The sequence below is a fragment of the Cyrtonyx montezumae genome, unplaced genomic scaffold, assembly GCF_038088225.1.
Source record: "Cyrtonyx montezumae isolate F1298 unplaced genomic scaffold, pur_monq_1.0 scaffold_2, whole genome shotgun sequence".
Lineage (NCBI taxonomy): Eukaryota > Metazoa > Chordata > Aves > Galliformes > Odontophoridae > Cyrtonyx > Cyrtonyx montezumae.
This window is the reverse complement of record NW_027071936.1, coordinates 4,750,503-4,763,816: the sequence shown is the minus strand read 5'-3', so window position 1 is coordinate 4,763,816 and position 13,314 is coordinate 4,750,503. Positions and strand designations below refer to the sequence as shown.

The 13,314-nt window shown below is 44.8% G+C and overlaps 1 protein-coding gene across 7 annotated transcripts in view; it reads right to left on the bottom strand.

Moving 5' to 3' along the window:
* TMEM131L (transmembrane 131 like) overlaps positions 1-12,964 on the bottom strand; it is a 67,589-nt gene extending 54,625 nt beyond the window's left edge. For all 7 annotated transcript variants that reach the window (XR_010622195.1, XR_010622196.1, XR_010622194.1 and 4 more), the window contains exons 1-3: positions 12,831-12,964; positions 12,587-12,657; positions 7,213-7,256 (exon numbers count right to left, since the gene is read on the bottom strand). Coding sequence is in view for 4 of the 7 variants with exons in the window: in XM_065736289.1 (XP_065592361.1) it covers positions 7,213-7,256; positions 12,587-12,657; positions 12,831-12,954 (239 nt within the window). In the remaining 3 variants the exon portion in view is untranslated. The remainder of the gene's footprint in view (positions 1-7,212; positions 7,257-12,586; positions 12,658-12,830) is intronic.
* Positions 12,965-13,314: the final 350 nt, after the last annotated feature.

The following is a 13,314-nucleotide window of genomic DNA, read 5'->3' as shown; positions in this document are numbered from 1 at the left end:
TTACCATTTGGGTGTGCTGCTTGCCAAACAATGTCAGCTTTGAAATAACTTTGCAGAAGTTGATTGCAGATGTCTGAAATGACACAAAATTGGTCTCTAAGGCTACTGGAAGTCTGAGACTACTAATAGCAATCCCAGTTTGGGGCGTCTGGCAAGAGGGATAAGACCCCTAGCAAATCAGGACGGGAACTGCAGTGTAGGAAAATGACAGCATTCAAAAGGCATAAAGAGGAATTAAAACAGGAAAGATTATTTACTTTCCACTAGCTTATGTATCAGCATTCAAACATGATTAAAAAACAGCTGAGAAAGTCCCAACTCAGGAAATAAATACACATGTGCTACCAACAAGGCAGAAAATAGAGAATAAAGTAAGCAGAACATGAACTGCTCACTTATTATTTCTACAAAGTGGACAAAACAGAGACTGCCTATCCATTTCAGTTCAAAGGTAACTTTTTATTGCTGAGATTAGGTTACTGAGATCCATGAAAAAAAGACTACCCTTCATTCTCTCTCAAAAAAAAAAAAAAATTACTAGTTTTCAGAGAGAAACATTACAACAGAAAAGAAATACTGAGAATGTATGTAAGAATGTCTCATCAGTTTTGCCTGAGTTTTTCCTCTTCTTTACATATGTCGTTCAGGTTTCTGAGTCTTCCTAGACTGTCTAAAGTTATTGTTCCACTGATGTACAAGCCTCTACAGAAGCCAGGTCAGCTCCAAATTTTAGGGCTGCAAATGAATTGAGGTCAAATATAACGAAGGCTTAGCTACATTACTGTGAGAGCCACCACCCCACAGCCTGAAAGAACAGTTTCTGAACAATCTAGGCTCGAAAAGCAGTGAGCTGTTTTCTGCATTGCTCACGTTTGCTGATTCAGTATGCTGTTGTGAACAGCGTACAGAAATACGTCATAAAGTTCAACTTCTAAACAAAACACAAGAAAACCATGTACCACAGATAAGACACTTTGCACTTTCAACATCAATGAACATTCTATGCTAATTTAGCTTGCTCCTTTCTACTTCCAAGCCCTTACAGCTGCTTCATGTGCGTTCACAAAGCTTTACTGCAAAAGTTATTTTTAATCACAGTAACAACACCCATTATTCTGGGCTTGAAATTTAATTTTTATGTCTCTGGATTTCCATGTGGGTGAGATGGTGAGCTCACAGCTACTGTTCACCAGACACTGCAGCAGATACCTCATACCAGATCAGAAGTCAACAAGTTCACAAAGACCAGAGGGCTATCTCTCACCATCCTCCTGGGGAACACGATTCCATTCTCTCATTTTCCCTCATAATCCTGAGGGTAAAATTTCATGGCAATTGCTTATGATTGAGAAATTGTTTTGTTTAAAACTTACATAAGGCCCAGCTGCTCTTTAGAAAACAAGCTCGGATTTGTATACCCCCCAAAAAAGCCACTGCCTCAAGTTGTCATGGTCTAATTGTATTTCCACTGCACCTTCTAAAAGTTAGCAAGACTTTGCTTTCATTTTCTGACCATGTTTCTACCTACATTTGCACGGCAAACACCAACAGGTCCTTCCCCCACTACCTACAAGTTATGCCATTCAGATCCACAGCCAAAGCGGGATCTCTGCTTTCCCAGGGCACATTTCCTCATCAAATTAAAATAGGTGAGATGTTAGAAGCTAAGGGTTGTTTCTCCTCTGACTGTCTAGGAAGATGAGAGGAATGAGAGATATTTCAGGTAAATTTATAGTCAACTTAGAGAAATCAAGCCAACACGCCAGTGCTTACAGTTCAAAATTCAGTCAATACTGAAACCAACAGAGCAAGGAGCAGGAGGCCTGGCACCTTTGTTCCATGTGCTCAGATAAGACCAGACTGAGCTTTAAAGGGCGTCCACCTGGGGTGGACTCCACCCCAAAGTACAGACCACATATAGCTTAGCAAAAGCCTAAAATAAATTAAAATGGTATACATCGAGGCTTGGGCATGCACATATACCTTCAGCTTTCTGCTCAGCAGCGGGCAGCATGAAAGCAAGGCAGAAGGAGAGGGGGGCTGCAGAAAAAAATAGCAGGATGGCAGGCTAACATTAGCCTGGCAAAAAACTAAGCTAAAAAAGTGCTTTGAAACCAGACTTGCGGAGCTCCTGAAGAAAGGGGACAGCACACAGACAGCAGAGAGGGCAATGCAGCCCCCTTCTCTTGCCATGCAGGCTTGGAATTATAACTATTCCAGGCCTGCACAGGACCCAAGAGAAGAAAGAAAATGCTGTAAGTATGGAAAAGATCTGTGGGAGACACAAAGCAGGAAATGAGGAAGAACCTAAAAGAAAAAAGAAAAAAAAAGACAGGATTCCACGCTGCAAAGCACAACATTTCTGCGTTTTGATTGGGTCATTATGTGGGAGAGAGTTTCCTTCTGCATTATATATCCTCTAGTACAGTTTCTGCAAAAACACCAGCTCCCAGCAGCCACAGCAGGAGCATTCTGAAACAAGCATGTAGCTGTCACATTTGTTAGCACACCACTGGCTTGCAATAAAGTGGGGGGGATGTCTTTCACTCCCCATATCAGCAGACAAGCAACAATTGCAAAAGAAACCGTGTTTTGGAATGAACAATGCACACGAGGAGCACAGCTGTCCCTAACAGCATGCAATGCGAAGTTCATCAAGGCAAAGTTAATCGGTGAATGAATTACAACACATAAAATGAAGATAAAGAGATTAAAGAAGCAGGAATTCAGCATGCCACCCCAGCCATACCTGGCAGAAACCTAAGGGAGTAGGCCAATAGTTCCTTCCAAAACCATTTGTTTCTTCATCTACAAGAGATTCCTCAACTTTGATGACCTTCCAACAGCTTTCTTCAGTGAGTTTTTTTTAATTATTTATTATTATTATTATAGCTTCACAAGAAGCTTGCATTCCCTATGAGGAACACAAAGGTAACAGGTAGGTGCATGCTTCCCACTTCCACTACTAATAGTTACATAACATTCATTTCTTCATGCAATCCAGTAAAGCTTAAGATGACTTGGTGATGTGCAGAAGTTCTAAGTAGAATGCAACAGAAGCAACATATCAATTAAAAACAAAAATTAACCAATATCAAAGTGGTTTTTTTGGTATAATTCGTTGAAAACACCCATTCTGTGAAAACTGCAGAAATGTATTTTATGAAGTGCATTCTTAAACAACTGAACAGTTTCCAGTATCTCAAGTTAGGATCAAGCATCTATTCTAGGAAACGCCCTCAACTTTTTTTTTTCTTTAATTTAATACTTGTCTTGGGGGAAACAGTAGATTGAATGGAAACCTAAATGAGTCCAGTACCAGACTGATGCTTTGGTTGAAAACACTGTTCTAGAATGTTTCCTTTCAAACAATTTAAACATCATACCTCAACATTCCCAGCTGACTTTACAGCTCTTTGTTTTAGTAACTTTCTCAACTTTGACCTTATTAAAAATGATTAATAAGCAAACATCACCTAACACAGTATTTTGTTTGCATTCAGACATTTTGTTTTGATACAAAAATCAATTCTCAATCTTTCCAGTACAAATATAAAAATAAAAAAACCTGGTTGGTCCGAAACTATTTTTCAATCCCTCTTCTACTCACTTGGGTATACAAGCTTAATACCAGCTTCATGCAATTACTTTCCAAGAACTGGACTGTCAAACTATGGCAATTAAGTCATAGATTTTTTATTTTTTTTTTAAACTTAAGTCATCTGGGTAAGTTTTTAGATTTCCAAAAGTAACGTAACAGAGTAGTACCACACTCATCTGTGCTTCTGGACCACAGAAGAGATGAAATTGTCATCAGCAAGAAACTGCTACACAGAAATTTGCAATCTGAAGCACGCTAGTGACTGGTATTGTACCTTCATCTCCTAAGAACCTGCAAGAGTGCTGACAGTTTTGCAGTTGTGTACCATGTCTCTCAGACAACCAGCACATCGTGGACTCCCCAGATTACCATATTTATTATACCTCAGCAATGTTAAACGTTTCACTGATCAATGCTAGGGAAAGGAAACATGTTAGTACATTGCTCCTTTGCTATCTTTACCTTCACAGTTTTCCTCCACATCTAAAGCACATACATAGCAAAAAAAAAAAAAAAAAAAAAAAAACAACTGTGGGAAGAAGTGGATCTGGAGATCCAATCTGGAGAGGTGAAAGTGCTGAAAGCCTGCTGTGACTCTGGTGGCTGAGGCGTTCCATTAGCAAGAACCAACTTGAGGTGGGTGGTGCACAACATTTGCTTTGTTTGTTTCACTGAGTGCAACTTTATTTGGACTAGTGCAAGTATTATTTATCATCTCAGCTTGGAAACTCAATTCTCCAAGTCCTCAAAACCACAGATGAAGGATGTCATGTCTAAGGAAAGCTTTTCTTTTCCTTTTGGTAGCTCAGTGCCTGTTTCCTTGAAGAGGAAAGCTGCACAACTCAAATGAATCACCCGTGCACATCACTGAACAGTACCATACCTTTATCTGTGCCTTTTGACTTATTCTGCTTAAGCCTAAGTGTAATAAAGAAAGCACTTAAGTCTTCAAATCCTATTACTCCCAGCTATGCCAAATGGACATTCCCCAACACCAGAGGAAAAAAAAAAAAGTCTTTTCTGTCAACACCCATCACTGTCTTTCTGCTAGCACCCTGAACCAGTTATCCTTACAGAAGGCATCTTTTCAATGATAACTTTCAAATGCAAGAAAAAACTTAAGGAAACTTGAAGTTTTCTTTTAACAGTCTGTCAAAGACTGTGGCTTGAAGCACATCCAGCAAGGCAAGCATCTGCTGTCTGCTGTCCAGCACTTCTTACTGCACAGTCTGAACCAGAGAGACATAAAGCAGAGAGGAAAGCAACCTATGGTAGCATCCAAGCAATTCAAAGGGCAGGAACTGTAGACTGGAAATGAAGGAGCTGCTAATTACCCCCTTCTCACTCAGGGCTGCAAACCTACAGACCTCCAAATGAACCACTTCCCATTCACCTCTGGAACAGCTCTTTGCAAAAACCGGTATTTTGACAACAGCTTCTCACTTCCACACAAACTTATCTATTTAATCAAGCCATAAATGATGCGACGACATCCAATCCTCTGGTGCACTCACACAGAAACAGCAGCAAAGGAAGACCATCCCAAATACAAGATCCTGTAAAGCACACAAACAACAGACTGTTGATGCTTTACTGTTTTTAAGTAGGTTAACAAGCTCCCAAGAGATCCCATTAGCCTAGAATTAAAAATTGAATAAAACAGTGTTCTGGGAAGAGATCTTCTCATCCATGCCCCAAGATGCTGAACATTCTGCCTTCTTCAGCTATGGGGAAGATTTTGAATTCTGTTTCCATTAACTTCCATTCACACTGCTGTTTCCAGGTCCCTTGCTTCAAGTGCTCTAGGGACTGTAGCATGTTTAGCTGACTTCCCTAGGGCATGTTGTCAGATAGTGAGATGAGCGCTCAGGTTTTGCTGCTATAGGAAAAGGAAATCCCCATGACGTCAGCACGTTGTGACATAAATCAAGGGAATCATAGTTAATCTGGAAAGAATCTAGCAAGTTCTAGCCCTTCCAACAGATCTCTGCTAGGTCTTCTAGAAAACATTCCTTCAGTATAGGCATAGATCAGTGTTTACATACTGCAGCAAGCCAAAACTGTTTAAAAGGTTCACACAAATCAGTATGTGTTTAGGCAAGTTTCCTGAAGCAGTTGAGTATGACAATAGAAGGATGTTCCATCCATGTAACAGTGAACAGTGAAGCTTTATTTCCAGAAAACAAGTTCATTTCTGAAAATGAGTAGTTACTAGAGAATCTTCAAGCACCTGAATGACAAGAAGTCAAATCACTTTTTCCTATTTCTCACTAACCACCTTAAGCACATCATTTGAGGCTGCTGTCTTCTGATGACATCTCAAGAAAAAAAGCATCTTTAGGCACACCGTAAAATTCTGCATCAAAGCCATACTATTCCCCAGCAGAAAGACAGAAGGTTCTGTATTTACACAGTGAAAATGCCAGCTCTCAACAGTTCACCCATCCCCCTTTTCCTCACAGAGGAGAAAAAAAGATTACTTTTTCCTTCTGCAGATATGAATCAGGTGACATAAGTAAGCACAAACTGTCAGCAAAACCTGTTAAGAGTCAGCAGTAACACTCCCACCCTGTTTCTGTGCCATTTTGTCATCTCACGGATGGGCCACAAGAGTCCTAGGTTGATGCTGGGTTCAGAAGAGAAAGCTCCTGATGGGCCAGCAAGAGGAGGAAAAACGCCGTGTGAAGCACTACAGCACAAAAGTACGTCATCCCTGGGTGTACCCCAGCTACCAAATCCCAGTAGCACTTGTGTTTTATCAGATCTACTGGCTCTCAAACCCCAGCTAAGAGCAAAAAGACAGAAGATAAATGAGAAAAGCATTTCTGGCTAACTGCAACCATCAGAACACAGTGGTTCTATACATGTTTAAGTCTTGTGATCTTTGTGACTGGCATGACACAGAAAGCTGTACTCACATTAACGCATACCAAAGGAAGGAAGTGTTTCACTGGTAGATGTCCAAGCATTTTAATCTGGACACTCAGAGGAAACAAAATGTGTATTCAAAAAAATCAAACAATCTGCAACACTATTTATCCAATATCTCAAAATAGAGGAGGCCTGATATTAACAAAAAGAGCAAAGCTGAAAGCCACGATTCTTAACACCCTTATTTATCTGATTTAAAAGAATAATGTAGACTATTTATTGTTCCACGGCAACATAAGAAGTCTTCAGCTTTAAATTCTCCTTATCCTCCTTGTACACGTTAACACTCCAAGACTACTTACATTTGCAAGTTTTGGAACTCAAAATTGTCCTTTTGTTTAAAGGAATTAATTATAAATTATACCATAAAGCAGAACAATAAGCACGCAATTTTTCTGTGCACGTAAAAGCAATGAACAGTAAATACAGCTTAGAGATAAAACAAAAAGAAACAGATGCAAGAGGGTATTTCAGTCTCACATGTGCTGCTTTCTAGCTTAGCTATCTAAGTAATATCAATATTAAAAGAGAAACCAGTAAGTCACATGTATTGAAAATAACATGCAGCAGCAGATAAACATTTTTAGTAGCCTGCCCAATTACATTTCGGTGTTTCCTAAAACAAACGAATAAAAAAAAATAAAAGCTTCAATACTCTTTTTCTTTTGAGTTTTGCTTACCTTTGCTCTTGCAGATGCTTTTCCACATCCTCCTCAGAATCAGCCTACCGAAGAAAGAGAACACTTAGTAAAGATCCCAGAATTACAACGGCACACATGGGATATATGCACTATTTCTAATTCCACTGGAGTTGGACTACTCTGACTTCTCTAGAAAAGTAAAAAAATCTTAAAACTCCTTCAAGCAATTCCTTTGCAGTCTAAGTAAGGTGGATGCTGGCCATCCCATTCAAGGTCTCAGCTCATTCTGACAAATAAATGGTGACTTATTATGGCTATTCCATTATTTTTTCACTTTGCCTTAACAGACTTATTTTCGATTTATACAAACGCGTCTCTGCAAAATTCTGTTCACACAATCAATTTAAATCTGAAAACATCCACTGCTCCCAAACTACAGTAAGGCTGGTGATTTCCACCTTACAATTACGTTCTTCATGTTGGCAAGCATCATCTGCCAGCATCTGAGAAAACAATGCAAAAATGCCTTGATGTTCAGGTTATGTGGTAATGCCAAAAGCAAACATGAGACAGCAAGTTCCAACAAAGGCATTCAGATCCCAAATACAGATCTTACCAACCACCAGCAAAATGCACAAAAAATTAGAGGGAATGTAAGCTGAAAGCACAGCAGCTTAGCTCAGTGGCTGGACAAAGGTAATTTCCAAGACACGTAGGAAGCAAACAGAGCCAGCTTACTGTTCACCACTAAACACTTGGAGCTGTCTACAGAAATGAACTCAAGCACTGGTTCAATAAGCTCCAGGCAGGAAATCCATTTAAAACAAGCAGGTAGCTGTGTTCCGGACCGGTTGAAATTTCCAAGAGAGTTGTAGGTATAATTCAAAGTGGAACACATTACAACAACCCAATCTGTGCTGATGAAACAAGGCACAGCTTTAGGGAGATTAACATTTTCAAGAGGAGGTCACAGCCTGCCTGGGACAGCTCTCCCAGCAGGTGCAGGCAGCAGACACCAGGTACAAACTTAAGCACTGAAGCTAAAGGGAAAAAAAATAAACCACTTTAAAATTAAGAATGCACCTTCTGCCTCGGGGGAATCGAGCCAACCCTTTCCTGCTAGCCTCCACCGGTAATGCATGACACAAAGGCACCATCTGTTCTTCCAAGCTCCCAGTGTATTTCCAGTACCTCTGTACAACGCTGAGCAAAACCAGAGGGCACCTCACCCACCTCTCCCCATGGCAAGCTGGCAATCTATCCTCATTTTAAATGGCTTAACATCTGTCAGGCATTAGAAACCTGGGACTGCCATCACAGTGTTCACTCCTAATGATCATTACCTTAGTGTCAACTACTACTCTTCACATTTTATTAACCAATGATGAAGAAAACCTTCCCAGTCTACAGTCAACTCATGAAAATTCAACTGTGCAAGAAGAAAATAAATAAAACCACCCCTAACTTGAAGCACACATGCCAGGCTCCATTTCCAGCATTCTCCTACCTTCTTTCCTCTTCCATATACAACAGGCCACAAATATACTGAAGATGCAAAACAAAGTTTTTTTTTTTTTTAGTAAGAACACACAAAGCCACCAAAGCAAGCAAGGCTTATCCAGCTACAATACTGCCAATCAAGTACTACAAGGGAGTGGAATGAAACAGTTCCTGAGGCCAAAATGCAGGCTACAGCAGACTACCATTGGCAGGAAAAAAAATAAATAAATCACCCCTTCCTCTAGACCTCATCCTGAATACGGGCACGTGCTTATCTCGTGCCCTGAAAGAGCCCCCCTCATGTCACACAATGCAAGAAAGCCTGTGCTGACAGTTTCAGCACAGTCTGCACGGCCAGCCTGTCTTAAGTCATATCAGCAGCATCCAGCAGCTGAACTGGTAGGCTGCAAGAGCTTTTATACACCCCAGAGACGATAATCCCCACCCTCAGCCCATCTCAGGCTTTCACACAAACTGTGTGCCTTCAGACAAGCCCCACTCTGAAATAGGTGACTCCATAGGTGACATTTGTGCATAGCTGATAGGATGCACCACCCTTCATGCCACATTGCAATATGTCACGACGTATCTCAGATACATACAGGAGATCAAGGTCTTCAGCAGCTTTCAAAACCAGCTGAGAAATTAACTTTATTAGCTCAGGCAGCCCCAAAGAACTGAAGATAGTCTCTACTACATGGGCCAAAAAAAGAAAATCTTACAGACCAACTTTCCCTTCATCTCTCAGCTATCATGGGAGGTAAGGCTTCACATTTTTCAGCAATTAAGGAACTAACAGGAAGCAAAACCAAAATCCAACCACCCCAGAGATGCTCTATGTCACTGTGCTATAAAAAGGAGGCAGAGAAAAAGGAGGAAGAGAAAGCAGGAGCTCTGCGACCACTCCATGCTTGACATCACCTCTGCAGAACAGAGAACCAAGTTCGTGGGGAATATCAGCAGCACTGTAAGTTGGGACACTGCGTCATTTCAGAGTAAGAAGGAAACCCAAGACAAAGACATTACTCTTGGAAGAAGACTGGTGGAAGCATGCTAGCTTCTCTGCAACTCAGGAGCCCATATACCCCATCATCACTCAGGCTCAGGCATGGCACCACAGCCACAAGCCAACCACCAGCCCACTGCTCTGCAGCCAAGCTGCAGAGAAAGCCAACAGTGATAGAAAGGAAAGGGGGAGATTAAAAAGAAGAAAAAAATGCACGAAGCTACTACATACAGGAGGGAAGTTGGGAGTGGGCCCACAAACAATGAGGAGGAGGTAGAAGAAAACAAAAGGTAGAGTGAGCAGGGTGGAGGTGTGAAGGCCTTGGTGGCCGTACTCCAGCGGGCACATATGCAGTGCAAGCTGGCAGAGTGATGCTGTGAGATGGCTACAAAGGCTGAAATGCCTCCCCTTTCCTTTCAGCATGATGTCTTTATTCTGCTTGCAGCCTTACAAACAAAAGCAGGCTCGGGCAATTTGGCAGCTGACTGGGTGACTGAACGATCTAACCGCCCTTCTCAAATGCTGCATGCAGCAAGAAACGCTCAAAATTGCTATGTCACAGACAACTGGTGATGCATAGAAAATAAGATAATAGTGCAAAGCCACTACAGAAAGGGAAAAGCATCAGGAGGTAGCACTGACAGGCCGACAACAAAAGGCCAAAGGGCTGGGCAGACAAGGCGACTAATCTCTACCCTACCCAGTGCTCAGGACATGAAGACAGGATGGAAGAGCTCTGGGAGAGCAGTACACACAGCTCCCTCCTGAGGTTCTTCCCACCTGCGTGGGAAGTCCTTGCTACTGTGCTGCAACCCTTCCCTCTTGCCTTCCTCCAAAACAGAAGAGGAAGAACTCGGTGGATGAACCCGGACACTTTCTGCACCCAACGTGGAGCACTCCTCTTCAAATAAGGTCTCCAACCAAGAGCAGGAAGTTGTTCATCCCAGCAGTTCCTTACCTTCCCAGTACACCACCACCACGCTGGTGCAGAGATGTTGGGCAACAACCCACTGGGTGTCTAACTGGGAAAGCCTGCTCTTGCAAATAATGGAACACAGCAGCCTCTTCAGAGTAGCAAGTCAGATCTCTGTTTCATGCACTGTGGCTATCAACAAGCAGCAAATCTCCAACGAGTTTCACCATCCCTCCAACAAGGGAAGAGAATTCAAATGTTATCAAATAAAGCAGTTGTCTGAATCTTAAGAGCCCTGCTAACACTTCTACCAACCTCCTTACTGACCAGAAGGCAGCAGAGCAATGACACTGAACTCCTTCCACCAGCCAAGACCCTTGAAACAAAGCAATACTTGATCCTTCAGGAGCTCGACAGCTACAAATGGCAACAGCAGGCCAGCTGCACTGCTCCTCATCAAGGAGTCCATCCCCACATCTACAGGGACACAGAGAGGTCTCCTCTCTTTCTGTCAAATGGAAAACCCTGCAAGGTGCTAAGCCAAAGCCTGCAGGAGAGTAAAAATGTGAGCAGTAGGGTTGAGCCTGGAAGGTTGAGCTTTTGTCCTAAAAGGTGCATGAGGAACCCAGGCCCTGTGCTGTTGTTTGAGGAGCCTCCCACTAGACAGATGCAGCTTGAGCCTCCAGCTCTAAGGAGAAAGTGATGAAAAGCAGCCTCTGCACCACTAGCACTCACAGATTCTGGTTCATCTGGCTCTTACTACCAGCTCTGCATTTCAGCAAGCCTACTGTGATTTTCATTTCTTGCTCTGTTGCAACTGGAATTAGGTCTATTTGTTTTCCTGCATACCCAGTGCTAGCTCTACAACAAGTACGGCCACAAGTTGCGCCGGGGAAGATTTAGATGAGATTTGAGGAAACATTTTCTCTCTGAAAGAGTGGTCAGGCACTGGAATGGCCTGCCTAGGGAGGTGGTTGAGGCACCATTCCTAGCACTGTTCAAGAAGCGTTTAGATGAGGTGCTAAGGGGTTTGATTTAGTAGTTCAGTGGGTAGGGATAGTGATAGGATGGTTGGACTAGATGATCTTGTAGGTCCTTTCCAACCTAATATATCTATGAATCTATGAACCTCTGAATAAAAGATCAGCCCCGGCCTTCTCGCTGCCACAGGGGTACAGCAAGGTCATGCACTGCACAACACCAAGCTCAGGGCACAGTTCAGCTGCAGCCACACCAGAGCTCATCTCTGCTGAGATGCTCAAGAAGAAAGCATTTTCCAAGAGGACCTAATCTTCTCGGGAAGATTATGTAATCACTCAGCATTACATGGTCCTACGCCCAATACATCCTAATGCCAAGGTGAGGATGCCCAGGTCTGCTGGGCACCTTTGGCCCAGAGGATGCACCTCCTCTCAGCATGGAGCTTATCTATGCTTCTGAGCAGCACTGGCCACATTCCGAACAGCAAAATAAGTTAACAACAGAAAGCTGGGCCTCAGCAGACAGCACCCAGCAAGCTCTGGTGCAAAATGACCCCTCTGCTGCGTTCCCCGGGCTGCTACTCCCCAGCTCGCTGCCTTGCAGCTCGGGAGCACACAGCCCAGAGCACAGCCGGCTCTGACTGCCTCACTGCCAGCGCTGCTCCTCCCTCCCCGGCTCGGCCCCGTGCTTCCACCATTCCCGCTCCGCTTTCCATGCAGAATCCACTGCGTTCTATGTTTCCATGCAGAATTCCACTACCGCCCGACAAAAACAGATCAACAAAACCAAAATGTACCACGGCCCGGGGAGTGACATCACAAATGATGAGTGACATCACAAATGATGTGTCACTGGGGGGGGGGGGAGGGAAGATGGCTTCACCTGAGCGGGCTGCGAAATACAAACAGACTGCACAGCGTAACTACCGCAGGAACATGGACGCCGCGTGACAGCCCGGCCCCCCCCGCCCCGCAGCCATCCCCTCACCCCCCCGGACCCCCCCCCCCCCTCACCTGTGCGGGCAGCAGTAGCTCGCCCTCCTCGGCCTGCCACAGCTTCACCACGCCGGGGATGGGCTCGATGGCTGCGGGCAGAGAGAGAAAGCACACATGTGCCCGCCGCACCCGGCCCGGGGGCACGGGGGAGGGCAGGGGAGCGCGGCCCCGCTCCTTTGTGTCCCCGCGCGGCGGCCGCCCCGGGGATGGGGACGAGGGCGCCTCCGCCCGCCCGCAGCGTCGCCCCCCGCCCTACGCTTACCTTGCCCCTGCGCCTCACCGGGATGGAAGCAGGACAGGAGGACGTGCAAGACGCCCAGAAGGAGGTTCATGGCCGCAACCGCGCGGCAGTAACCGCCCCGCTGCGGATAGCGCAGCCCCGCCATACCGAGCCGCGCCGTGCTGCGGCGGGGGGGGGTGGGGCGGGGGCGCGGCCAACGCTCTTGGGGCCCCGCCCAGCGCCGCAGCCGAGCACGTGGGACGTGCGGGGTTGAGCCCCGGAGCCGAAGTGCGGCGGTGCGATCTGCTCGGTCTCGGTGAAGCCGTGAAAGCCCCGGCGCTATCGCCCGACAGCAACCCCCGTATCGGGACACGGCAGCAGCAGCCGAACCCCTCGATAAGGCTGAAGGGCCCGGGGGCACCCCATCTTTGGCCCCATCAGGGAGCGAGGTGCCACGAGGGCTTCTCCCCACTGCGGTGTGGGAAGCTTCGTCCTTTAGGACCTGCTCTCGAGGTGCGGTTTAGGG